At 53.6% G+C, this 27677-nt stretch overlaps 1 protein-coding gene across 7 annotated transcripts in view; it reads right to left on the bottom strand.

Moving 5' to 3' along the window:
• Positions 1-6446: 6446 nt before the first annotated feature.
• The window catches only part of SCN5A (sodium voltage-gated channel alpha subunit 5), a 159328-nt gene continuing 138097 nt past the window's right edge, over positions 6447-27677 (bottom strand). For 4 of the 7 annotated variants that reach the window (XM_058657204.1, XM_058657194.1, XM_058657193.1 and 1 more), the window contains 11 exons: positions 26886-27047; positions 24590-24710; positions 23762-23916; positions 18127-18300; positions 15509-15631; positions 13615-13896; positions 12342-12395; positions 11663-11804; positions 11085-11185; positions 10146-10416; positions 6447-7824 (listed from right to left, as the gene is read on the bottom strand). In XM_058657204.1, coding sequence (XP_058513187.1) covers positions 6581-7824; positions 10146-10416; positions 11085-11185; positions 11663-11804; positions 12342-12395; positions 13615-13896; positions 15509-15631; positions 18127-18300; positions 23762-23916; positions 24590-24710; positions 26886-27047 — 2829 coding nt within the window. In that variant the 3' untranslated portion in view covers positions 6447-6580. The remainder of the gene's footprint in view (positions 7825-10145; positions 10417-11084; positions 11186-11662; positions 11805-12341; positions 12396-13614; positions 13897-15508; positions 15632-18126; positions 18301-23761; positions 23917-24589; positions 24711-26885; positions 27048-27677) is intronic. The other 3 variants (XM_058657196.1, XM_058657195.1, XM_058657197.1) reach the window with 2 other exon arrangements.

Raw genomic sequence — 27677 nt, 5'->3', positions numbered from 1 at the left:
GCAGGTGATTGAGGATGCCTGACTTTCCTCCTTCATGGGCAGTGGGGTGGGCACAGCCTGGAAACCCCTCCTCTGCTCATGCATGCTGTGCTATCCCCATTGTTGACCTATGGCAGCCAGGATACAGGTCGCTCAGACCAGCAGAGCCAGTAACATGGACAGGGAGAGGGTCTGAGGATGAAGCACCAACAGGAGACCAGTGACAGTGGAAGTCTCTGTGAAGTCTCCCTTCATTGCTCCTTCCCCTCTCCTTATATATTCCCCCCCCCTCCAGTCCTAATTTAGCTAATTTCCTAATTTAGGAAATTGGGTACAGATGAGTCCAATTGCCTAGGTGTTTTTAGCTACAAGCCCAGTTCCTGTTCCTCCCATCCCATTGAGCACTAATCAACTCCTTAGCCCACAACACCAGGTGGCTTGCCCCGCCATGTACTGCTTCCCCATTCTGTCCACCAGGCTCAACACTGACAAGTACACTTACCTCGCCCTCCAAGGCACATGCAGGTGCAGGGTGAGGTTTTACAGAGCAGCACCCCAACTTGAAATTTTTTTAAATGATGTATTTTGTTTTTTATTGGAAAGTCAGCTATACAGAGAGGAGGAGAGACAGAGAGGAAGATCTTCCATCTGATGATTCACTCCCCAAGTGGCCACAATGTGGCTGTAGGAGCTGAGCTGATCTGAAGCCAGGAACCTGGAGCCTCTTCCGGATCTTCCATGCGGGCACAGGGTCCTAAGGCTTTGGGTCATCTTCAACTGCTTTCCCAGGCTACAAGCAGAGAACTGGATGGAAAGTGCGGCTGCTGGGATTAGAACCGGTGCCCACATGGGATCCTGGTGTGTACAAGGTCAGGACTTTGGCCGCTAGGCTACCATGCTGTGCCCTGCAGCTTGAAATCTTGACATCCATCCCCCATGGCTGACACCATGGTGTGGTAAGTTAAACCTCTGCAGATGTTGCTGGCATCCCACATGGGCCCTTGTTCAAGTCCTAGCTGCTCCACTTCCTATCCAACTCCCTGATGATGTGCCTGGGAAGGCAGCAGAAGATGACCCAAGTCTTGGGCCCCTGCACTCACACAGGAGATCTGAAGGAAGTTCCTGGCTCCTGGCTTCAGACTGACTGAGCTCTGGTTGTTGTGGCCATTTGGGGAGTGAACCAGTGGAGGGAAGATCTTTCTCTCTGTCCCTCCTTCTCTCTGTAAATCTCTAAATAGAAAGATTTCATTGATTTGAAAGGCAGAGTTACACAGAGAGAGATCTTCTACCCATTGGTTCACTCCCCAGTTGGCCACAATGGCCAGGATTGGGCCAGATCAGAGCCAGGAAGCAGAAGCTTCTTCTGGGTATCCCACATGAGTGTAAGGGCCCAAGCATTTGAGCCATTCTCTGCTGCTTTCCCTGGTGCATCAGCAGGGACCTGAATTGGAAGTGGAAGCGCCAGACCAGAAATTGGTACCCATATGGCACAGATGGTAGCCTGATACACTGTGCCACAGTGCTTGGCCTTGCCATACAGATAGCTGTGGGCTGTGGTCACCTCCTGTGCGGTCAGCTCCTTGTATTTTGTGGCCCCTCCTGAGCCTTGCCACACCCTGCTGCCTCCCCAGCCTTTAGGGGCCACCATGCACTGTCCTGTGAGATCGATGTCTTTAACTTATACATACGTGTGAGCACACGTGCTGTTTTCTCATACATGCAAAAGGGTGCCCAACACATCAGGAATATAATGAGGACTCTAGCGGTGCAGGCCCGAGAAGGTAGTGGCCTGATTTCCTAGGCGACAGCTGTCTCCGTTTTGTTTCTAGCACCCTGAAGGGGTGGGTGTACCCTGCTCTAAACCTGGGCCTGTAAGGGAGATCCCAGTGCTTCTCCGAGAGTCCTGAGAACTGGGCCTTGCCAGACTGGAGACAGCTCAGGGCATGGCTGGATGCAGGGGTAGGGCCATGGCCAGGGCTGGCTTCCCATGCTGCAGTGAGAGGGATGAATGTTCTGGACATTTCTCATGGGCCAGGTGTGGGTAGATCTATCTGCAGGGTAGGGAGAAGTTGAAGTAGGCCCATGGGTGCTCGTTGGCGAAGTGAGAGAGGGTGAGGGGACGTTGGAAGGGAGTATATGCCTGGGCTGCAGAGAACTGGGAAGACAGGTCTTTGGGAAGCCCACAGCAGTGATGGGGAGCACTCCCCCACAACCCACCCTCAACTTCCTCGTCCGTGGCCAGAGGCTTCCACAGCCCGTCCAGACTGGGTCTACCAGGGTCTGCCTGGTTTTATTTGGTACCAGGGAGGATGATCCCAACCCTGAAAAGCTGAACGGGACCAGCAGGTGGCCCACACAAGCCAGATCCTGCCAGCTGTGCTGGCTGCACAGGTGTTTAGCAGGTGCAGTGCCGTGGGCTGGGCTGAGAACACAGCGGAGCTGGTGGTCCCTGAGGATTGGCAAGATGACGTTACAGAGCCTGGCATACTGAACCTGGATCCCTGAGGATTGGCAAGATGACATTACAGAGCCTGGCGTACTGAACCTGGATCCCTGAGGATTGGCAAGATGACGTTACAGAGCCTGGCATACTGAGCCTGGATCCTGAGGTAGCAGGATCCAGGAGCGATAATGTTGAGTTGACGTAGCAGTCTAGGGGCCTGTGCTGTGGTGAATCAGGTGAAGATTCTGCCTGCAGGACCTGCATCCCATATGAACCAGATAAGGCCTGTAAAACCACTTGGTCTGGGGGCTGTCTCTGTGGCCAAGTGGGTAAAGCTGCCGCCTATAATGTCAGCATCCCATGTGGGCACCAGTTCAAATCCTGGTTGCTCCACTTCAGGTCTAGCTCCCTAATAACTGCCTGGGAAGAGCAACATAGCATGGCTCAAGTGCTTCGCCCCCTGCATGTACCTGGGAGACCAGGAAGAAGCTCCTGGTTCTTGGCTTTGGACTGGCTCAGCTCCGGCCATTGCTGCCCATGAGCCTGCTCTCTCTCCTCTAGCTTGCTCTGCCTTTCCAATAAGTAAGTCTTAAAAAGGGGTCAGGTGGAGGTGCAGGTAATGCATGAAGACTGGATCAATGGCACTTCATAATGCCACAGCATAAGAAGCCCACAGGATGGGAGAATATATTTGCAAGTCATGCGTCTGACAAAGGACGAACCAGAATGCATAGAGGGCTCCCGAAATTCAACAACAAAATCAAAACCTGATTAAAAGTTGAAATGAGGGCTTGACTATGGTCCCAGGGCCAAAGACCTGGAAGTCTGAGGCGCTGCAGCAAGTGCCCTTGGAGGACACCGCGGAGAACTCAACATGCAGCGTGTGAAGAAGCTCAATGCCATTAAGCATCATATATATGTTTAATATATATTATATATTTATATAATAGATACATATACATCACTGGCTTACCTCCTCCCCCACCTTGAAGATGGCCACAACAACCAGGTCTAGACCAGGCCAGAGCCAGAAGCTTCATGCGGGTCTTCCCGTGTAAGTGGCAAGAGCCCAAACACACGGGCCTCCCCAGGCCCACTAGCAGGGCAGTGGGAAGTGGAGCAGTCAGGACCTGATACAGGATGCTGCTGTCACAGGTGTTGGTTTTACATGCTCCGTCACCTCCTGGCCCCTGCTCCCACGTTGGTGAACTGTGAGCACGTTACGCTAAGTGAAATGAGCCAGTCGCAGAAAGCCAGATACCCGATGATCCTACTGAGCATGTTGCTTCCAGGAAGTAGAATGGTGGCTCCAGTGGGGTGAGGAGAGGCACAGCAAAATGGGGAGCTACGGGGAATTGGAGCTTGGTCTCACAGGATGGAGAGGATTCTGGGGATGGATGGTGACAGTAGTTGCACAGCATAAAGGAATTCTATAGCCCCCAAACTGTGTATTTATAAGTAGTTATAGGGTAGACCTTTGGCACGACAACTAAGATGTCCCCCAGGGCCCGGCGGCTAAAGTCCTCGCCTTGAACGCCCCGGGGTCCCATATGGGCGCCGGTTCTGGTCCCGGCGGCTCCACTTCCCATCCAGCTCCCTGCTTGTGGCCTGGGAAAGCAGTCGAGGACGGCCCAGTGCATTGGGACACTGCACCCGTGTGGGAGACCCGGAAGAGGTTCCAGGTTCCCGGCTTCGGATCGGTGCACACCGGCCGTTGCGGCTCACTTGGGGAGTGAATCATCGGACGGAGGATCTTCCTCTCTGTCTCTCCTCCTCTGTGTACATCTGACTTTGTAATAAATAAATCTTTTAAAAAAAAAAAAGATGTCCCCCAGGGCATCCAGATTTTTTTTTTTTAATCAGAATGCTTGGGTTCAAGTCCTGGCTCTCCTTCTGATCCCACCTCGCTGCTCATACACACCCTGGGAGGCAGCTGGCAGTGGCTAAAGTAGCTGCGTCCCCGCCACCCACATGGGAGATGTGGCCATTGTAGATGACTAGGGAGTGAACCAGTGGATGGGGGGCTCAGCAAAGCAGGAGGAAATAAGGGCCCGTCTAGAGAGGCCATTAGCAGGGCTGCTGGTCCCTGGATATACGAGACTGGGACAGAGCTAGTGTCCAGCCATGAGTAGTCCTGCAGCCAAGGTGGCCACTGCCACCACCCCAGACTGACCCAAGTATGTGACCAGCCCCACTCAGTGACCCACATAGGGGGCTGGTGGCTCTGCCCATGCCGTACTGCCTGGACCAGCCCCAGGCTCCCCCTTTCTCCTTCCTGTTCACAGTGCCTCCCCAACCCCAACACTGTCCTCCTCTCAACTTGCCCTGCCCCCAACCTCGTCAACCCTCAGTCCAAGAACAGAGCCCAGGCCAGGCCACGGCAGCCATTTATTGGTTTGTTTGAAAAATAATGTATTTCACGGTACACGGAGTCAGGTGAGAAGTGTTCGATTCGTGCAGACAATGGCTTGCACGGCTTACTCCCCTCCCCTTCTTCCCACTCCTGCTGGTCACTGCAGCTCTGGGTGGGGGGTGCGAGGGCGGGAAAGAAACATGAGAACCAATCTATAAGCCAAGCAGCTGGGTGCAACTTCTCCCTGCCCTGGGCCACAGCGCTGGCAGCCAGCTCTGGGCACCTGTCTGAAGGCTCCAGGCTGTCCACTTGCACAAAACCACAGTCACCTTCTGGCCCTGCCTACATGTGCCAGGGAAGGGCGCGCCTCCCTGACCCCAGCCAGCAAAGGGAGCGAGGAGGTCTGCCACAGCAAGAAATGTCCCCAGACGGTCAAAGCCAGGTCCACCAGAGTGCACTGGAAGGGGGCGATGGGAGACGGAGTGACAAGAAGGACATAATACTTGACTCACTAGCTACGCCCCCACCCCCTGGCACTGCCACAAACCTTGCAAACGTCCAGCCCTCGGGCAGCTTGGCGAGGTAGGTCAGGCAGTGAGACCGAGGCGGTTGCCACGAGGTGGACACAGGGGAAGAGCAGGTGGAGGGGAACCTGGCTGCCACCTGCCCCTGTGGCCCTTGGACAGGTCCCGTTCTCCTCACTAAGGGATTTGCATATGCTCACAAGATTGTCAGCAGCCAAAGGGTTAACCGGACTGGTAAACTGGATTTTCCCTGAAGATGCCTTCTCCCAGGCCTGTTCGGGGAGCCTGGGACCTGGCCTAAGAAGGGCTGCAGGCTCCCATCCCTACGAGGCTCCTGCTTCGTCCCCTCCTCTGGCCCTGACCCAGCACAGGACCAGCTCCTGACCCCTTGCCAATGCCAGTGTGTTGGGAGGCACCCAGGCCTCCCAGGGCTCCCTGAGTCCACTCGGCCAAGCAGAAAGGCAAGGCGGGTGGCACTTCTTTCTTCCCAGGATAGATGAGCCCACGTGGCTCAGCTGTTGCTTCCCTTGGCCTGCTGTATGAGTCTGCCAGGTCCAGGGACAAGGACCAGCATGTGTCTGGCTGTGAGTAGGGGGGCTGTCTCGTGCCCATTAATACTCTGGTAAAGGGGTGAGGCCCAGGGTCCCAACTGACCCAACACGGCTGCTCAAAAATCTCACAGAGAGTAGGACCATGGGAAGAGTGCAGGCCAGGGCAGGCCCCATGGCCGGGGGTGGTGGGGAGTGCAGGTGGCCGCTGGCTGCCAGCCTGTGTCTGGCCTTCCTGTGGGGGAGGAGTATGTGCATACGTGAGTGAGTGAGTGAGGGGGCTCAGCCCTCCTGGCAGGTGAACCCTGGGCCATCCCTGGGCAGCCCCACGAGACCCCACATCTGCTCTGCACACAGAGTGCGTCTGCTCGGTGGGCAAGGAGGCAGCAGGAGGCATTGGTGCCCACCATGGGGGAGGGGACACAAAAACTGTTAGTTCTCTGCTCCAGTAAAAAAATATCAAATATAATAAATTTATGAAAGCCCATTCACAACATGTACAGTCTTAGTTTTCTGTCTCACTTCAACAGCTGGCAGGAAGTGTGCCTCTCAGAGCCCCCCAAACCAGGTCAGGCCACTGGCACCGGCGGGCACCCCCCCAGCTATAGGTCCAGCTGCCCACACCACTGGCCTCTGCTCCTAGGGAGCCACCAGGCCCGCGGGACGCTCCCCCTCAGCCCCGGAACCAAAGCTTTGGAGGCTGCAGCGTGTGGGGTGATGGGGGTGGCCAGGCTCACACGACAGACTCGCGGTCTCTGTCTGGGGATGGGGGGAAGTCAGTGAGATCTTCACTGCGGCTGTAGTCTGACGCCCGCACCTGGAGGTTGTCACTGGTGGCCCTCGTGACGCTGTCGTAGGAAGGTGGCGAGGACGTGGAGGAGACGGAGGAGTCTCCGGAGGGTGGGCCAAGGTGGTGGGAGAAGTTGCTGTTCAGCACATAGGCGATGAGGCCCTCGCGTTCTGGGGCATCTTCATCAGAGGGGCCCCCGCTGCTGGCCCGCTGCCGGAAGAGGAAGGAGGCATGCCTCACGGAGCGCTGTAGCAGGTGCCTGCGGAAGGCCCGCTGGATGACAGTGGCAGACACCTCTTCATGCTTGCGCCGCAGTGTGGTGGTGATGGGCTCGTAGGAGATCTTGGACGGGTTGGCCGCCATGAACTTCTCCTCCATCTGAATCTTCAGGGCGTCCATCTCCCCGGACTCACCCAGGACCCTCTTGGTGAAGGCGAAGAGGATGTCCATGCAGTGGATACGGTCACCGCTCACCATGGGCAGGTCCATGTTGATGAGGCTGATCTGGTTGGGCTTGGCAATGCGCAGTGGCTCTGACAGGGCATCCGCGAAGTCAGACAGGGCCGAGTACTCGATGAACTGTGTGGCCTCAGGGTCGAACTTCTCCCAGATCTCATAGAACATGTCGAAGTCGTCCTCGCTCAGGGGCTCCGTGCTCTCCTCAGTGGCCACGCTGAAGTTCTCCAGGATGATGGCGATGTACATGTTGACCACGATGAGGAAAGAGATGATGATGTAAGTGGTGAAAAAGAGGATGCCCACAGCCGGGCTCCCGCAGTTGCCCCGGGAGCCGCTACTGTTGGGCAGGTTGGGGTCGCAGTAAGGGGGTCCCGTGTTGAGGATGGGGCTGAGGAGGCCATCCCAGCCGGCCGACGTGGTGATCTGGAAGAGGCATAGCATGCTGTTGGCGAAGGTCTGGAAGTTGAACATGTCGTCGATGCCGGCCTCCCACTTGACATAGGCGAAGTTGGCCATGCCGAAGATGGAGTAGATGAACATGACCAGGAAGAGCAGCAGCCCGATGTTGAAGAGGGCAGGCAGGGACATCATGAGGGCAAACAGCAGGGTGCGGATGCCCTTGGCCCCGCGGATCAGCCTGAGGATGCGGCCGATGCGTGCCAGGCGGATAACCCGGAAGAGTGTTGGGGAGAAGAAGTACTTTTGGATGATGTCCGAGAGCACGGTGCCTGCAGGGAATAACAGAGACCATGGCCGCCGGCCAGGCCACACTTGGGGGAAGGGCCCCCTGCCTACCAGCAGCCAGGGACAGGAAGCCCTTACCCAGGGGCTGCCTGGCCATTCTGGTACCCACCTCCATCTTCCCATCTGTCCTCCTTGTTTTGGCATGCCGCCCCTCACTCCTTTATCAGCAGGGATCCAGGCCCAGCACCCTGACCACTGTTCACACGGCAGACTCAAAGGCCACGGTGAGGTGTAAGATGCTAACTTAGCATCCCGGCAACCCAGCTGAGACCAGAACTTGTGCCTGTGACAAGCCAGGCTCAGTCAGCGTGCCAGAGACCAGTCAGCCTTAGCAGCGGGCGGGGCGGGGGGGACCTCTGTCCATTGTGTCCTCCTGAGCTCAACTACTCAGTACGTCCAGCAAGAATAAGAAAATCTGGCCCCAGGAGGACAATGTACCTGTTCTGCTTCCAGGCTGGGAGCTTCATGAGGCATGGATGCAAAATTAGGAGACAGCCATTTGGCCCAGGTGCCTAGGTGCAAGCACCTGGCTCTGTTCTTGACTTCTGTTAGTGCACACCCTGGGAGGTAACTGTGACAGCTCGTCACTGTGTCCTTGCCATTTCTGGCACCCAGCGGCTGGGTGTGCATCTGGGGAGCAAACCAGCAGATGGGGCACCCCACCCCATCTATCCCTCTTCCTTGCTTACTCTAGAAACTATTGAACTTACAGGACAAAGAGTGACATAGACCTGCTGCTCACGGGCTCCCTGACCTCTGCAGTGTCCTCACGGAACAACCAGGTCAGGGCTGACACGTGTCCAGTGTTAACTGTCATTTCAGCGAGTCCTTGTCACCACCTTCAGTGTGAGCTAATGCTGCTATCCTTGTTTGCTCACATAGAACATCAAGACGGCCAGACCCTAACCTGGTTCTCACCCAGCAAGAGAGCAGCTGGGGTCTGACTCAGACACCCAGGCTCCTGGTCAGCCTCTCTGAAGTTTCTGCTGCAGTCTATAAAGTGCCCACACCTGGCCCCTCACTGGTACCACTGTCTCAAGTTTCTCTCCAGTGCCCCTCCCCATGTGCCTGTCACCTCAGCTGCCACAGCAGCACCTACCTCAGCCCCCAGTGGCTCAATTCCCAGAAGACAGAAAAGTTCAGAATCAGGGTCAGTCCCACAGCAGAGCCTCATGGGACTGATGGCAAGAGTGTGGCTCTGGGCACATGGTACCAAACTGGACTGCTCCCAAATTCAAGACTTTTGTGCTTCAAAGAAGGTACAACTCAACCCAACCAAACCCAAGACTAGGAGGAAACATCTCCAAGTCATATTGGTAAGGGACTAGCATCCAGCATATACAGAGAACCTGTACAGCAGAAAGAGAAATGACCTGATTTTTAAACGAGTAAAAGATATGAATAGAGACTCTTCCAAGAGAGCTGTACCTTGACCGGCATGCTCCACTCTCAGTGGGCAGGTCACATCACACTCCCTGGGGAGTTCACAGACAAGAGCCATTGTTGGTAATGTGGACTGGCATCCTCCTACCCCACTGCTAATGCTGACTGCAGGAATGTAAAATGGTGTAGCCATGCCGGACTCACCTTTCTGGGTGTGTGGTTGCCAGGGGCTAAGAGGGGAAAGCTGGAGTTGGAGTGTGTTTGGGATTGGGAGGCAAAGATGACAGCAGTGACAGCGCCACGGATACATTAAAGACCACTGACCTAAGACTTTGAAGTGAATCTCAGGTGAACTTGTGGATGTTACAGGATTTTGTATCAGTTGAACTGGTTTATAAAGGAGGCTCTGCAGTTGAGAGATGTGGGTAACGATCCTGTTCCTGCTACTCCTTTGTCACTGTTAATCTTATAATCTTAGTAGGTGATCTGCACAAGGGCAAATGACGTCCAAAAATGTCTGGCACACACCTTGGGGGTCAGGTTCTAGAATGTTCCACATGCAGCCATGATTTCAATCCCAGGGGGGCTTCCTGTATCACCCATTCCAGGGGATGTGCCTCAGCCTCTCCCTCTGTTAGCCTGCAGCTCAGGCTTTCCTGCAGAAGGGCAGGAAGCTGCCATGGCACTTGGGCCTTTCTCCTCCCAAGACTTGTCCTTAAAGCTCCCCAAGCAGCCAGAGAGGGCTGGGTTTCAGGGACCCTGAAGGCAGGAGCCAGGAATGGAGGTGAGAGAGAGAGAGAGAGAGAGAGACAGACAAGAATGAGTGATGGGTGAGTGTTGCACTTGGCCCCAGGTAGTCACCCAGAGCTAGAGGAGAGGCCAGGCCTGGGGAGCTCCCTGTGCAGAGAGCCTGCGTACCCACCCACGATGGAGAGGATGACCACCACGAAGTCGAAGATGTTCCAGCTGTTGGTGAAGTAGTAGTGGCGCAGGGCAGCCATCTTGATGATGCACTCGCCTGTGAAAATGGCTACGAAGAGCAGGTTGATCTTGGCTAAGATGTTGACCTTTTCGGGGCTCTGGTCGTCTGTCTCCACCATCATAGTGACCATGTTCAGGCAGATGAGAAACATGATGGTGACGTCGAAGGCCTGCTTGGTCACGATGTCGAAAATGAAGCCCTGGTACTTGTTCTGCAGGAGGGCACACGGGACGGGCCACTCTGAAGTCATCACCTTCAGGCTTTGTCTCCAGAGAGATGCCTCCCCCCACCCTGTATGTATGTTCTTGGCACACTGCTGCTGCTGCTGCGGGCTGAAGGTCAAGTCAACATCAATCCTCACACCTGTGTGGGCCCTCAAAGTGACGTAATTCCTCTGTACTCTATGGAGCTGACTTCAACCTCCTAACTACATTCGCTTGTGTCTTCAGTTGTAAATCAGCCCAGCTCATTGTGGGAACAGAGGAGATTATAAACACACACACACACACACACACACACACACACATCTATTTTTGGAGGGTGGGCCAACTGGGCCAAGAGTCAACCAGCCTAGTAGGGGCCCAACAGCTCCTCCAGGCCCCACCCATAGGTGACTAGACAGCACAGGTGGTCACATAGCACAATGCTGTGAAGGCTGCCCCACCTGCACCCAGGAAGGATAGGAATGGACACGCTCATGGTATCCACGTTCCTAGGGGTGTGCAGGGTCCCACACACGCCTGCATGTCACATACCCAAGAGTACCACTTGGCTGGACTGAGACACTGTGAGAAGTTCTGAAGGCTGCTGTTTGGTGTCATGGGCTTCCCAGGACCCGCAGGCTATACCCCTGCTATCCCCTCTAGGGCCCTTCCTCACCAGGGGCCGGGGGATGGGCTTCTGGGGCTTCTTGGAGCCCAGCTTCTTCATGGCGTTGTAGTACTTCTTCTGCTCCTCCGTCATGAAGATGTCCTGGCCCCCTAAGTGCAGAGACAGACACAGACTCATCCTGGGGGGCCCAAAGGCCCCAGAACGAACAGTGCCTTGGGTCGAGCGCTGCCTCACTTCCTCTCTGGGTGCAGAAGGAGGGTCCCTCTCCTTGCCGGAGACTCCTCTCACACCCGTCTTTCCAGAGTCGCTGGGCCCATCTACCCTGAGTTCTCCCTGGCTGTGTGATCTTGCTATCATTCCGCTCACTCACTAGGTTGTCTTGCATCCCAGGCAGGGCCCCTCGGATGGAGCAGGTGGGACGCTGGGCATTTACACAGGCTCCACCCACAACCCCGATCACACATAAATGGGTAGTCTATACCCTCACTCCGACCTTGCTCAGGGCAGCAGGGCCCAATCCCCTTCCTTCCTCTTAAGGGCTGAAGCTCTCTCCCTACTCAGTTCCAGTGGAAGCAGAAGAGGCCCCAGCCTGCCCTGTCCCACCCAGGCGGAAGCCTGCCCTCTACGTATCTTCTTCTTCTGCTGGTTGAAGTTGTCAATGATGACACCGATGAAAAGGTTCAAGGTGAAGAAAGACCCGAAGATGATGAAGACCACGAAGTAGATGTACATGTACAGGTTGTACTCCCACTGGGGCTGCTCTTCATACTGGTGGGGACAGAGCCAACGGACAGACAGGTCATATGGTCTGTGTGCTTGGGAGCTGATGGGTATGGGTTGCGGAAAGGGCAGAGCTGGCTAGGGAGTGTCCACTCATTCAGTGGAGCCTATCTAGTGTGTGTGTGTTTTTGTGTGTGTAGATACACACGCATGCCCACATGTGCATAGCTGGGCCAGGAGAGAGAGGGACAGGTCGAAGGTGGCAGAGGAGGACATGGGGTGTGTATCTGGCTTCAGTCTCTGCCCAACTGGGCCCCATCTCAGTCCGTCAGGGTGATGAGGACAAAGAGAAAACTTAATCAACATTTCTCTTGCTTTCACTCACCCTCCTGGGTTAAGATCTGAGTAAGCTCTGGTGAGTTTAGTTGGCAATTCTGAACATGCTGGTTGACTGTGCAGGCCTTGCCCCTAGAGTACTTCAAGGAGGCACAGCCCCAAAATAACACAGGCAAGCCTGCACCTGTTGGTCTGGCTTCCAGGTGGCTGTTTGGGGGGGACAGGGGAAGAGGCCCGCATGGCACTTACCCCCCTGGAGTCTACAGCTGCATACATGATGTCCATCCAGCCCTTGAACGTTGCCTGGGGAAAGAGGACAGCATGGAGAGAACCGTTGGCCTCTACCTTCTTGCTTAAGCTGCTAAGGGCTGCTGGATGGACAGAGAGGCTGGGAAAGGGTCCCACTCCAACTCCTCAGTAGGGTCCAAATGGTGGGCAGTCAAGGAACCAAACCTGGGGAGTGGGGAAGCAGCTGGGCAGCTCTACAAGGTAGCCGTGAGGATGAGATTCTGATGTGGCCTAAGAAAGGCAGCTGCCCTTCAGATGGATAGTCCAATCTACAACACCTCAGGGTTCCGGTGATGGGTGTCATGGATAGACAGTGGCACTTGGATGCTCTGCTCCCGTTTAAGAGGGAGCCCTGAGCCCATCTGCCTACCCCCAGCCCATGCACCTGGGAGAGCAGGTGACTTTTGCCCCAGGGCCTGGTGAAAGAATTCCAATCTTCCCCATGCTTAATTTTAAGCACCTTTTGCCAATGGTGTGTTGCTAACCAGTCAACAACTGGCTTTCCAGAGGGACCACAAATCCCTTGTTCCCTATCTGCCAATTTCTCTGGTGTAAATATTCCCACAGGGCTGACTTCCCATGCATTACTTCCTTGCACACTGTTGGGGAGAGATGCCTAGGACCACGGCGGATACAATTCCACCTTGCAGATTCAACTGACATGAATGACTTCAAAAGTAGAGAGGTCATAAAAGGGCACAGTGAGCTTTGGGGTATGCCTCACCTACCTCTGTGTTAACACCAGCCAGTTAATTCTAAGTTCAGGGACTTTGATATTTTATAGTTGTGCAAAATTTCTGGAAATGCTAACAATCAGCTCACCAACTGGCTCTAGCACACCACTCCCAAGGAGTAAAAAGGGGAGGTTGCCGAAGACAGGGCACTGGTGTGGACCTCACTGCCTGCCTGCCTGGGCTGCTGGAAGAGGCAGAAAAAAGTTTGAGAGATGAATGAGTTCAGTGGAGAAACTAGCTACCCAGTGCAGTGTCCCTTGTGTTCTTGGCAAAATCCTACCCGATTGTGGGCTATGGAGCATCTACTATAGAACTGAACATCTGGGCACTTATCAAGGAGTCTGGCCCCCAGTAGCACCCTTTTGCCTCTCCTTGGAAGCCACGCCCCTTCTGGGAAGAGGTAGTGTGCTTCGTCTTGCCTCCCTCCCCCACACAGCCCCTCAGGAGGCACATACAGCTGAGAGCCAGTGGGGAGAAAGTCCCTTCTCTCTGGGACTTACCACCTGCAGGAGGGCCAGGTACCCGGCTCCCACGTTGTCAAAATTGACTTTCACCTTGGTCCAGTACAACTCGCCGGTCACGTTGAAGGACTCACACTCGCTCTTGTTGTTCACGACTGTATGGTTGAGCGGCAGGTCTCCTTCTGTCTGGTTGATGCATCTCCCAAATTTCCCCGCGAAGAGGTTCACGCCCATGATGCTGAAGATGAGCCAGAAGATGAGGCAGACGAGCAGGACGTTCATGATGGATGGGATGGCTCCCACCAGGGCATTGACCACCACCTCAAGTGGACAGAGAGGGGGCTCAGCTCCTGCAGGTGCCAAGAGCACAGGCCCCTTCTGGGACCCCTTCACTGCTGGAATTCCCCTGGCTGAAGTTGGTTGAGGGTTGGGGAGTCCCATGGTCATAGGAGAAGCCACGTTCATGGCTAGAGGCTCTGGGCACAGTGGGCAGGGAGAACACACAATGCTGTTTTTCATCCTGAAAGTCTCAATAATTCCATAACATACCAGGACATACAGCTTCCCCTTCATGGCCTTGCCCTGGAACTAACACCTTCAAGGTCTGAATTTCAACACTGCCGGTTGACCACACCAGCTACCCAATGGGACAGGATCTGCCAAAAAATACATCTCCAAGACTTTTGGTCTCCTGGCTATTCTGCTAGCTCTCCCCTTCTCTTCGTGATTTCTCCTTGATTTTGGGATTGCTACCCTCAGGATGGGTGACTGTTCCCTGTTCAGATGTACCAGGAAATCTCACAGCAGGGTGCCTTGAGTGCGCGATGATGGCTCTTCAGTGTACCAGAGCCAGACATGGGTAAGGGTGCTCCTGTGCCGGCTGCTTCTCAGTGAGGGGCTTTGGACCCCACAATACTTCCTCTAAGTCCCCAGCACCCAGGAGGTGCTTCCCTCACCAGAGCACTCAGGGACCACGACCCTGACTGTCCTTGAGCCAGGTATATATTTACCACGGGGCCTTGGGGGGAATCCAGCGTGGTGTGGGCTGTGTAGCTTTCAGGTGTCCCATGAGGCACAGAGAGCCACGGAGCAGCATGGGAAATACGGTTCTCAGGGTTCCCCTGCAGGGTAAGGCTACACCCCAAGAACTTGCCACAGGCTGGTTCTGTGGCTGGTGGCCAAAGCCCAGGCCTTCCTGACACTGGGTAGCAGGAGGAGGGGAGTGTCTCTCTGCTCCCAAGGAGGCTTTTAACTCAGTCAGTGTTATTCACTTGTGGGTGCTTTGCTTCAAGGTGACACTGGGGTGTGGGTGAAGCTCAAAGCCTGTTGGATGGGGAGCTGGGTCATCAGGACACACAGGAGTGCCTTTTGAGGCTGAACAGAGCTGCATGCCTTTTGCACAACAGCCACAACACACATACACACACATTTGTTTTTGGGGTGTGTTTGCCATGGCTAAGGTTTTCCTCTGCAGCCTTCTCCCTTGGCATCCAGTGCTTGCATTCTTCGGAGAAAAATTGATGACTTCGAGCATGCACAGCTCCATACTAGGAACATCACACGGTTGGCATTGTGCTGCCGGTGTTGATGGTGTGGGGGCACTGCTTGCTCCCATCCCGCCATCTACCCTAGCCCTTGCTCCAACACATAGGGGGAAGCAGTCTGGAAGGCAGAGGATGCAGTTGACCAGTGGCAGCAGGAATGCAGCAGAAGCAGGAGTTCCTGGGGCTGTGGGGTTTGGGGTGGCTGATGTCTCAAAGAGGGGGCTCTTGCAACTCTCCACCTCTGGGGCCCTCCCCTGGGGGACTTGAGACCACACTCAGTGGAGACCCCAGTCTCCAGGTCAGCAGAATGAGTCTTGGGCAGGAGGGGTTGGGGTCCCTTGCCATGTCCACCTCCCACTGCCTCGTTGGGAGGTGACAGCCCCACTTACCCTCATGCCCTCAAATCGGGACAAGGCCCTCAGGGGCCGTAGTGCACGCAGAGTCCTCAGTGACTTGATGGGACCCATCTCAGCAAAGCCCAGAGTGTTGGCCACCAGGCTGATGAGCGAGACCTGCATGGGTGGGTGGGGGGCAGAGCAGAGGTGGGGACAATGGATGGAGAGGCAGAGTAGAGACGGCGGCCAATAGCCTTCCGGAGTGCAGGGGGCCAGGCTCCTTTCCTGGCAGCCTACTGTACTAGCCTCACCACCCACCACGGTGAGGACACCAAGTTTCCCTGCTACCCTGCAGTCGTGGAGGAGCAGAGAGGGACACAGATGCCGGGGCTCTTGGTCCCTATTAGCTGTCCTTCAAGTTACATCCTGGGGCTTGCTCGACACTCCCCAGAGGAGCAGTAGAGAACACTGGGGAGACCCCACCCCCAGAGCCAGACCTGTTGCAAACCTCTATCTTTAGAAGAGGAATGTGGGGGAGACTTTCCTCCCTCCCTGCCAGGGCATCGCCCTGTGAGATTTTATCCTAAAGCTCCATGGGCATCTACCCTCTTCCACTGCTGCCTGTCTCTGGCCCAGGATCACAGGCAGGCAGCCTGACCCTCTCTGCACGGTCATCACCATGGCATTGGAAGCACAGCAGAAGTAGCCAGCAAAACACTGGCAGCAGGAAGACTTTGGGCTTACTGCTGTATGAAGCACACTCACCCCTAAGGGGACCGAGTTGGGGTCCCCACTCCTGGAGAGGGGGTACGTCACATTCCTGTCCTTTTCCAAAGCCTGGTCCAGATGCTCAGCTGGTCTCCCTCCCACCCTCCCAGCCAGCTGCCCTGACTACTGTGTCTCTCATACCCCATGTCTAACTCATCAGGATTTCCTGTTGGACCTGCCATCAAAACCCATCAGAAGCCCAGGCATTTCTCACCACACCGTCTGCCGCCATCCTGGCCGGGCTGTGGTCAGCTCTCCCTTAGGGTAACTGCCAGGGCTTCTATGTCTTCTTCCTGCTGGCACCTGTACTGCCCTGGTTTGGCCTTCCCGGCTGGGCAGCGCCTTTAGAACCTGAGTCAGCTCTTGATGCTCTGGTGCCCAAAGTCTTCCAGTGCCTGCCCATCGTGTTCCGAGGCAGAGCCCGTGTGCTTGCAAAGACGTTGCCAGCCTTACCTGGCACAAGTCTCCTATCTCATTCCTTGGAGTCCCTCCAGTGAGCCAGGTGTACTTTCAGCACAGGGCCTTGGCAAAACACCTTGCTGGATGCTTGCCCGGCTGAGCCCCCCATGCAGAGTTCATCTCAGTAAGTCACTGTCTCTCCCATTCCTTCCCTCCTCATCCCCTTTGTTCCATGGCTTGTGACCCCTGCTTGTGGGATGTAAACCCTCAAGAAGTTTACTCTCTGCAGTGCCTTCCTTCCTGTGGGCACGAGCTTTGTCTCTTTTGCCCTCAAAGTAGTGTCTGCATATAGTGGATACTCAGGTATATTTACTTAGCTTCCCCAACTCTGAAGCCCAAAAGTACCTTTCTGAGGATTATGGGGCTGGGAGGGGACAAGGAAGTGTGCCTGGGGTGGAAAGGCTGTACCCCACCAGTGCTGGCTGCCTGGGGCCAGTCATCTCTGCTGCGGCCTCAGGCCCCAGCAATGCAGCACCCATGGGTCCCTCTCCCTGGCTGCCACACCCCAGGGTTCCCCACTGGCAGGTGATAGGGGTTTGGAGGTGGGGTCTCCTCTGCGAGCCAGGGAGACTGCTCTCAATGAGGGCTGGGCTACCAAGGGCCTCGAGGGTCCTACGCCCACCACCTTGTCACCTCTCCCCCCTGCACCGGCACCCTCCTGGCCACTTGGGGTGATAGAGGCCCTGGACTGGCGGTTCAAGGACCTGGGTCTATGTGTCTCCATATATCCTTTGCAGCTTGAAGGCCTAGCCATGGGCCTCTGAGTGTCACTACAGGAACTACAGACCTTGCAGGGACACAGAGCCGGGTGCCAAGCTCAGAGGCGCTGACCAACCCTAGCACTGGCAAACCCTTCCCACCCCAGAACCTTCCGCTGTAACTCTGCCTTGCCCCAGTGAGCCTAGGTTCCCTACCCCTGCTTAGACCCCGTATTCACCTTCGTTGGCACCCAGCAGTGTCCCAGAGGCTTGGGTTTCCAACATCCTCTGCCAACTGAAGACACACAGCCTGAGCAAGCAGTACTCACAGCCCACGGCAGTTGTGCCAATTTCCACAGCTCCCCTCCTTCTCATGACTGTCCCCACCCCAATCTCCTCCTGAAGGGCACCTCTTCTTAAGCCTGCCAGCATCCCTACACCAACCTCCTCTCCATCCATTCCCCCTGAGTGGGCATGGAAGGTGCTGGTGGGCCTGGCAGGCATGTCACACACTTCTTTCCCTCTTCCTGTGCTTGGTTTGTCTCCCCACAAAAATGCGTGAGGGTTTGGGTCTCCTGTTCCACCTGCAAATTGAGGATTATGATGGTAAGACCTGGTCTCCTTGTCATTCCCTCCCAAAACCTTCCCCAGCATCTGTTCTGTAACACAGCCGAACATCTGCTCTGTGCGGTCTCCTGCCTCTGCTGTGCGCCCCCCTGGCCTGCTCCCTGCCATGGTTGCACTCACATCCACAATGAGGAAGTCCAGCCAGCACCAGGCGTTGGTGAAGTACTTCTTAAAGCCGTACGCCACCCACTTGAGCAGCATCTCCAGCACGAAGACATAGGTGAACATTTTGTCGGCATACTCCAGCAAGGCCTTGATGGTCTTGCGCTCATCCAGGTAGATGTCCTCGAAGGCCTGTGGGCAAGATGGGACAAGGCATACTGCATCCTGCCTGCTGCCCACTACAGCCTGTGTCTGCCTGTCCTCCAGCCTATCCCTGCTGCCCCAGGAGGGCAGGAAACAGAGGTGAGAAATCTACCGAGGTCAATGCTAGCTGAGATCAGTGCACCTGCCACTGCTGGGCTCTACAGTGGTCATGGGCGATATGGCAGGTGGCACTGTGAGGACGCCTCTTCTTGCCGCAATCCAACAGACCCAACTCTGGGCTAGTGCACCTCTGAGACCTTCCTACAAGCTGCTAATCCCCCATCTTAACAAGGAGAGGGGGCATGTAGGCTACTTCCCCAGCTCTGTTGGAAACCACACCTTGCTTGCTTTTAATCCTTTTCCTTCTTAGAACTATCTACTTTTCATAGCAAATCACATTGGTTTCTAACCACTAATTTTATATCTTAACTCTGTAATAATCAGTAGCAATTAGCAATTGAGTTTTCCTTATGACACATTTATCTGAGCAGAAAACAGTGAGAGTTGATCTATGGCAGAATTTTAAAGAAATGAGGGTGAGAGTAGCTTGCAAATATGAGGTCCAGAAAGCACAGGGTTAGATAAGGTGAGATCTCTTGCCATTCTCAGCGTCTAGCAACCAGGGGTTCTGAAACACTGGAAGTTGCCTCTGCCAGTCTGCTTGTCTCTGAGCAAGAGCGAGACTGCACCGTGGCCAGCTGCCCTCTCCCTGTCTCTGTCCTGTCCCTCCTCCCAGCGCTCTCTCCATCCACAGCGTGTACGGCAGCTCCTCAGCCAGGCATCACCTCACACTCTGAGCCCTCTGCATCTCCCTGCCTGATTTGAGAGCCTCTAGGAACTTCACTACCCAGGGATGCCCTGCTTGAGGGACACACGTGGCCTTGTGCATGGCCTGCTGGGTCAGCGTGGGCAAAGGGACCCAATGTGGAAGTTTGTTCAAGATAATAAGCAGGTGCATATCTTCTCTGATTGTAACAATAGATGCCTCCTATAAAAAAAAAATGAAATGATGGAAATTATAGTGAAGAAAGCCCAAGGCACCCCAGGTTCATGACACTAAACTAACCACCGCTCACCAGCGGGTGATCACTACATCTGCCGTGTGCACACCCGCTCTTCATGACTTTACAAGATGCAGCCTACTTTGCTTTGAAATACTTTCCCACTGAACAGTGTGGATATATACAGTCTTATCTAGGTTTTCCAGGCTGCATACAAGCTGCATGCATTTCTGGCACTCGAGCAAAGGCATGTTTTTGGGAGGGGCTGGGAATGGATCCCAGGAGGAGAACACTGGCTTATACTCCAGCCCTATGGCTCCGCCAACACAAGCTGTCTCTCCTTCCCACTCTTCCAAATGAGCAAAAATTGGGATTCCCTACATTTTAACTTTTTTTTTTTTTTTTTTTTTTTTTTTACTAGTGGTGCTGGCATCTTTCCCTGAAATGTGTGCAGCATTTCTTTGGCAAATGACTTGTTCATAACCATTGCTTGTTTTTCTTCTTGAGCAGCTGGTCCATTGGGGAACTTCAGCTCTAAGTTTGTTGGGTACCTTTAAATCTTTTTGAACAGAATGGAAACTTGACACTTTCTTTTCATTTATTATTGTCACTTCATAATATTACCTATCAGTAATCTCTTTGGTATCATGTTACGACAGACTAGCAAAAAAAGATCCAGCTTTTTTTCCCCCTAAACTGTATCATGTCGTTGGTTGGCACATGATTTTATTTTTAAGCTTTATTTATATAGGTTCAAGCACAGAAAAAAAGGAGGTAGCGACTCCTATTCACTGGTTCATTCCCTAAATAGCTACACTGGCTCAGCCTGGACCAGAGCCAAAGACAGGAATGGGAAAGAGCTGAAACTCAATCCAGATCTCCCACGAGGGAGAAGCCAAGTCCTTGAGTCATTCTGACTGCCTCCCAGGGTCTTGTTAGAAAGAAGCTGGAGTCAGGAGCTCAAGCCAGGAATGGAACCCAGTGCTCCAAGACAGCAGACTATGGGTGTTGCAATGAACTGCCAGGCTAAATGGTTACTTCATGTAGCACAATAAGCAAACAAACATCTAATACATTTTGATAAGGAGTGAAGTGTAGCTTTTAAAAAATATATATACAAATTTTATTATTACTATTATAGATGATGTTTACATAGTTGAAGTACAGCTTATTTTCAAAGTTAGTGTTCAAGAGAAAGCCACGTGACACAAATTCAGGTGGGACAGCAATGATTAGAATCACCACCACGGAGAGATCTAAATAGAGTGAAAGCAAACAGAATTGCAGTGTATGATGAAGTTGACTTTTTGGCAGTGAAGTCTATTCTTTAATATTTATTTTTATTTAAGAGGCAGATTTTACAAAGAGAGAAAGAGAGAAAAACATCTTTCAGCTGCTGGCTCACTCACCATATGGCCACAATGACCCAAGTTGAGCTGATCAGAAACCAGAAGCTAGGAGTTTCTTCCGAGCCTCCCACATGGCTGAGGGTCCTAAGCACTTGAGCCATCTTTCCACCCATTTCCCAATCTGTAGCAGGGAGCTGGATCAGAAGTGGAGCAGCCAGTTCTCAAAGCAGTGCCCATGTATGATGCCAGTGCTGCAGGCAAAGGGCTTGCTTGCTAAGCCACCATGCCACCCAGAAAATGGATTCTTAATTTAGTGGGACAGATAGACAGCTACTCTGAAAACATTAAAAAGCTGTACTTCAATTATGTAAACATCATCTATAATAGCAATAATAAAATTTGTATATGTTTGCTTGTTCACTCTGCAAGTGGCAGCAGGGGCAGGAGCGGGCCAGGCCTCAGCTAGGGCCTAGCTGCCCCATCCTTCCCTGTTTTCTCAGATGCATTAGTAAGTTACTGAATCAGAAGTGGAGCAGCCAGGACTCGAACCGCTGTCCACTTGGGAAGCCAGCTCTCAAGTATTAGCTTTACCCAGTACGCCAGAGTGCCAGCTCAGAGAAATACTTTCTTTTTGGGAATGGAAAAGAATCAATCCTTAGAGATGTGAGATTAGATTAACTAGTAGTTGATCTGTTTCTTGCTTTAAAATGTCAAGAATTCAGTTCTGGAATTTTATGTCACTTTTATAAGTTCTGTAAGTTTTCTATTTTCTCTAATTCATTAATTTGTGCATTTTACAAATCACTTTATTTTCCTTAAGATCATTTTGTCATTTCATAATGTCTTTGGTTAAAAATCTATTTACGTTCTATTTAATAAGTCTATTAATTTTCCCTTGATTATATCTTTGGCTTCATCATACATGCAGTACTCCTAGTACTGCTACATTTCAGTTTCCTTCCAACCCAGTCAATTTTTTCCCTCTACTTCTATTGTTCTTATTTTTCTAGATAAAGGGTGGAAATAATCAGTTGAATAATAATTTCTGATTTGTAGTACACTGTTATCGTTTACCCACAAATGGTTCCCCTTAGTCACTGAATGTTCAGAAACCTACTCCAAAACTATCTTGTTTGATTCATGAATTTTACACTTAAAATTTTTAGTTTTAGTCTATCTTAGGCATTCCTAGCAGTCTCCTCATCTGTAAGGTTGCCTTATCTGTAAGATTGGTTACTTTTCATAACAATGACTGTGATAATTAAGCCAATGAAGTCTTGTAAAGTGCTTAGAACAGTGTCTGGCAGGGCCCAGAATGATAGCCCAGTGGCTAATGTCCTTGCCTTGCATGCTCCAGGATGCCAGGCAGCCTCGTTTCCCATCCAGCTCCCTGCTTGTGGCCTGGGAAAGCAGTCGAGCATGGCCCAAAGCCTTAGGACCCTGCTCCCATGTGGGAGACCTGGAGGAAGCTCCTGGCTCCTAGCTTCAGATAAGCTCAGCTCTGGCCATTGTGGCCACTTGAAGAGTGAATCAGTGGATGGAAGATCTTCCTGTTTCTCCTTCTCTCTGACTTTCCAATAAAAATAAATTAATTAATTAAAAAAAAAAAAAAAGAACAGTGTCTGGCACATAGTGCTATCTAACAGTGAGCCCTTGTGTTTGCTGTTCTAGATTAGGTTTAGTAAGCCTCTCTCATTGTCCTGTTGGTCTCCTTGATTTGTCAGGAACAGTCAGTGGTATGAAGTGTCTCTCATGGACTCCAGTCACTCTCCCCATGTTCCCACTTACGCTGGCTTTGCTTGCATATTTCAGGGCTGGGTAAGCCCACAAAGTATGCACTGCAACTATATTCTTGCTGTGGGTTGGATCTTTGTCTTACCTAAATCTTTTTACCTTGAGTTTGACCTTCTTAAATGCTAACAAAAACCACTCCCTTTCTGAGATCATTTGTTTGTGTTTGCCTGATATGGCTCTTGATAATCCTGAGTCGTTTTGCTTCATTGGGAATGTCTGTCATTTGGTAATACAACAGAGCTAAAGTGACTTTTAAAAAATAAAATCCATTCGGAGTCCTTTTCTTTTAAAGGGTGAATTTAATCCGGCTACATTTATTTTTAAAGCATGTTTGGCCTTGTCTCTTCTACATTACTTTCTGATTTCCAATTTTATGATTCCTTGCTTCTTCTTCTTCTTTTCTCTCTTTTTTTATCTTTGGCAGTAGAATCTCTATTTTCTTTAAAATTTCTTTTCCCCTCAGCAATTTGAAAGGGATCTGCTTTGCTTTCTGTTAAACAAGTTTAAATAACACTCGGACTTCTTTTCCTCCATCACTTGACACACGGTGGTTTCAACAGCAGTGCTTGGCAGTCTACCCTGAGAAGTGCCAGTCTGCTCATGTATGCCAGGCTGAAATCTCCCCCTCAGCCTTGACCACATGGCTTGACCGCCCTTGTAGGTGACTGTTTCAAAACAAAGCATACTAACATATTGTTAAATTGTGCTCATTGCACCTAGAACAATAGCCAACAGTTGCAATTGCCAGTTCCAGGTGCTACTCAATGCTTCCATTCTTTGTGGTTCTCCATCCTTCATCCCTGCTCACCAGAACTTTCTAGAACCCTCTCTAGGGCTGTCCTATCTCCCCCTGGAAGCCAGATGGACTATCTCTGGGGGCTACTCTTCCTGGAATCTATAAACCTCCCTATCTCCCACAGCTAGTCCAGTGTCCCCTGACCTTCTATTACCCGCCGTTCTGTATCTCATTTGTGCTTAATTCTCTCTTGTGCTCATCTTTTGACTACTGCAAACCAACCTCACCTGGTTTCTCCAATTGGTCAGTACTAGGGTTGATTCTTCCTGTGCTCTCCCACAGCTCACAAGGCAGTGTATAAATATTCCCGGAGCCAATGGAAGGTGGGGAAAAGGGGTCCTGGGATCTGACTGCCAACGCTCGAATGCCAGACCTGCTGCTTCTGAGAGGCGGGAGCTTGGGCAAGTCACTCCATGTCTGCACAGAGGGCTGTGGTGGGGACTCAACCTGAGAAAGAGCTCTGTTTCCCCTGCTTGTCATCTCCGCACCCCATCCCCTGGGAAGGGTACCAGTGCTCCACTGCTGAGCAGGATCATGAAGATGATGAAGGTCTCAAACCAGCTGTGCTCCACGATGCGGTAGCAGGTCTTGCGCAGCCGCCACCAGACCTTTCCTGGGCCCTGTGTGATGTCTACCGCACAGCAGGGACAGCGCCGGACACAGCCTGTGGGAGAGGGGGGAGGTCAGACCCAGCCCAAGGCCTGTGATTCCCTCCATGTGCTGGCCTGAAGGTTGGATGGTGAGGGAAGTAGTAGGGTCCCATCGAGGATGGGCTGCGGATGTTGCCCAGGCAGGGGGAAGGCATACGCTCAGTGGCAGGTGGTCTGAGGGCCAGGGATTGGGTAGATGGCCTCATCTGGGCAGTCTGCTCACCTGGGGAGCCTTCCCCTGGAGCAATGTTTGGGAGCTCCTAGGCACCCTGTCCCTTAGTCTTCTGAGCCTGGGGAAGGGTATAGTCCCCACTGCTGAGCCTGTCACATGCAAGATGCTGACCTCTAAATACACCACCATTCATGAAACATAGCCAGTCATCAGCAGGGTCCACTGTGGGCTGGGCACAGTGCTGCAGCCCGGGGGCATGGCAGAAGCTAGCCTAGTGCCTGCTGTGGTGGGTCATGCCATGGTGCTGCCACACCAAGCAGGCAGTGTGTCCTGCCCGGGGTGCAGCCAACCAACACAGAAAGGTGACTTCCTGTGACTCCTGTGTGTCACAGGCAGGTGAAGGAGCAAGCAGAGTCACAGAGGGATGGGGACGGGGAGGGCAGGCGTCTGGGTCTGGCCAATGTTCCTGGCCCTTCCATGGGTGGGGCTGAGTCTGGGTCCTGGGCGTACAGTACCTTCGGTGAAGCAATCCTCCGGGTCTTGCACGTCATTGCCAAGGTCAGGGATTTGTTCTATCAGATCAGCGGTGTTGGTCATATCAGCCGTGCTGCCCTCTGAGTAGCTGTCCTCATGGACCTGTGGGCAGTGGCACAGCGACAAGGATGAGGGCGTAAGTTGGGGTTGTAGCCTCCAGCCTCCACTGCACATTGCAGGATTTTGAGGTTGAGGGCAGAGGGGCAGGATCCTGCCACAGAGCCAGCAAGGCTACAACCAAGGCTAGACCTCCAGGCTCCTGGCTCTGTGGAGTCCAGGGCTTATATGTGTGTGTGTGTGGTAGGGGGTGTATAAGGGGGTTGAAGGAGCTCTGGGGAAATTGGGCATGTGCATCTGTAGGAACAAAACAAACATGAGGCAGCAATGTGGACACACACTGGACCCTGGACACACAGTGGTAGCTGGGCACACACAGAGGACACAGAACAGAGTCAGAGCCAGGGGGTGGCCACACACAATAGCAAGGGCAGACACGCAGAGAACAAGCCCAGCTCATGCTTTCTATGGGCCCATGCCAGTGTGACGTGCATAGAAGGTGCTAGGAACTTGGTCTCTCTGCTGCCCTGCCCTCCACATTGACTGGTGGAGCCATCAGAGAGGTGTCCGCTCACAGTGGGCCCCTATGCATGTCGCATGGGAGTGCAAGTGTGGCTGTGGCCTTGGCTAGCACCCTGCTATCTTCAGCTGGCCTGCCCATGCCCAGGGGCTGTCTGCACTGGCTGCTTTGCCTACCTCTCTTCCCAAAGATTCTTTTGCCAAGGGTTACGCTGTCCCTGCAAAAGTCCCCGTGGTTGTGACCCAACTCAAGACAGCCCCCATCCAGTGATTGATAGATAAAGGAATTCGAGGAAGCTCATCTCTGGGAGATACAGATCATGAAGAAACCACACATGCATTCGCAAGTCTTTTGCACTGATGTAAGCTTATTGATCAATTTTCTGAAGTGTTCTCCTCTGGCAGGCCAGCCCCTTGCCCGTGTTGGGAACATGGTGGCGTCATGCTCTTGGAAGGGATCAGGCCAACCCCACAAGCCTCACTGTAGCCTCTTCGTGGCCTCCTGCCTTCCAGTGGTTCTCCCTGGGGGTTCTGCTCCAACGAGCCTCCTGCACGGAAGGTGCCACTTGAAGCTCTGCTGCTAGCAATCCCATCTGAAACCCACTGTGGAACATGGTGAATCCTTCCCATCAGCTCAGGCTGTGTGCAGACAGGCGCTGGACACGCCAGGGGTGTGCCCTCCAGCTGCCACCTTTTTTCTTTGTGCCAGTGGCTGTGCCCAGGTCTAAGCATGCATTGCCTGCTTCTGAAGTCTGCAGCGGGGAAAGGCTGGAAACTGGGGAAGCAGAGCTTGTGGCAGGGTGCGGGGTAGATCCGTGGCTTTCAGGATGCTCTCCCATTTCCCCGCAGTGAGCTGGGGTGTCTGCAGTGGACTGGGCACTGGAGCTGACTAAAGCAGGAGGACAAGTTCTCAGAGCCCCAGCAGGTGGGATGAGGGAGTCCTTCTCCAGGGAAAATCCCAGCTGCTTGTGTTGTCAATATCCTAAGGGAGAGAGCCCCTGCCTTTTTCTGCAGGTGTCAGCCCATCCAGGGAGGAGGCCCCTGGTTGGCATGCACGATCGGGGCAATAGCAGCTCCCCCAGGCCATCATGCTCCCCAAGTGGCCCGTCTTCCCAGAGGGCCAAGTTGCCAAGCACTGGCAGCTCAGCCTCATCACCCTGAACTCCTGGGGTGCACGGGCCAATGCTGGTCCTGGGCACAGTTAGGTCCCTGCCCAGCAGCTGCCCAGAGAGCAGGGTGCTGCTGCTGTCCTGGCCACGGTGGCTCCTCTTCTATTTGCTCAGGAGAAGGCAGAAATGCACATTTTTTTTTTTTTACATCAGCGCTCTCAACGTCCAAACAGTGGTGGATTACTCACAAAGCCCCCTCACGGTTAGGAAAACCCTAGTGGTGGCTGGTCAGCTTCCTGCCGTGGGCTCTGCAGGTTTGACTGTGGGGCAGCTGCGGAGCAGGTGGGCTCTGGGCCAGAAACTTGTTCTCAGCATGTTCACAAGCCTCACAGGGCAAACAGGACTGACACACAAGGCCAGAGTGGGGATGGGGAGGAGCTGGGCTAGCTGCTAGGCCCATGTCAGGACCTGGGGTGGGAGGCCACCCTCCCTCTGTGACAGCCAGTGCAGGCAGGGGCCCAGGACCATGCACCCTGGCCCCCGACAGGAGCTCTGTCCCCTACAGCCTCAGGGACAGAGGTGGCAGCGTTACCTCATGGTGCCCCGGGGCCTGGGGCTCTGCTTGCCGCTGCTGCAGCCAGCCGGCCTGAGATGCACTGACCTCGGCCTCGGAGGAGGCCATCTCGGACACCTGGCTCCAGGCCCGGGGCTCCGGGGCGCCCTCTGGGTCACCAGACACGGGCTGGGATTCCTGCTGAAGAAACCCCAGCCCATAAGTGGCACCCACACAGCCATCCCAATTGCTTCCAGGGCCCCCATCCTGCCCCTGACACATCCTTTTGTTACTTGATTTCTATCTCACTCAGGCCCTCTCCCGGAGGGGTCCCCTGGGCCAGTTGGCAGAGGTGCCTCATGGGTCCAGGCCAAAGGACCCCTGGCCAGCACAGTCTACATCTCCCCTCCCCTGATCCCAGTCAATGGAGCATCTGGGCCATGGTGCCCAGCTCAGCCAGCCAGGAGGCACAGGGCTGACTCCTGCAGCACCCTCAGCTTGGTCCCACCCCATGCGTGTGCACAAACACACACACACACACACACACACACACTCACACACATTCCCAAGGAGCCAGAGTCAACTGGCTTCAGAGAAAGGAAGGAAGGAAGGGAAAGAGGGAGAGAGTGAAGAAGGGTGAAGTAGCTGGATCCCACTCTCATATGGAAGAGAATTATAGGCTGTGGCCTTTCAAGGACTCTACTCCCCATCCCCAAGCTGCCATAGCCACTGCCCCACCATCCTGCCTAAAAGGGTCGAGCTTGGGAGCACAGAGAGGTGGGAGGAGCCAGGACGAGGTCCACAGTCTTTGATACGATCAGGATCTACAAA

Source organism: Ochotona princeps, chromosome 30 (genome assembly GCF_030435755.1).
Source record: "Ochotona princeps isolate mOchPri1 chromosome 30, mOchPri1.hap1, whole genome shotgun sequence".
In the NCBI taxonomy this organism is placed as follows: domain Eukaryota; kingdom Metazoa; phylum Chordata; class Mammalia; order Lagomorpha; family Ochotonidae; genus Ochotona; species Ochotona princeps.
The sequence above is the reverse complement of the archived record's forward strand: the minus strand, read 5'-3'. Positions and strand labels throughout refer to the sequence as shown.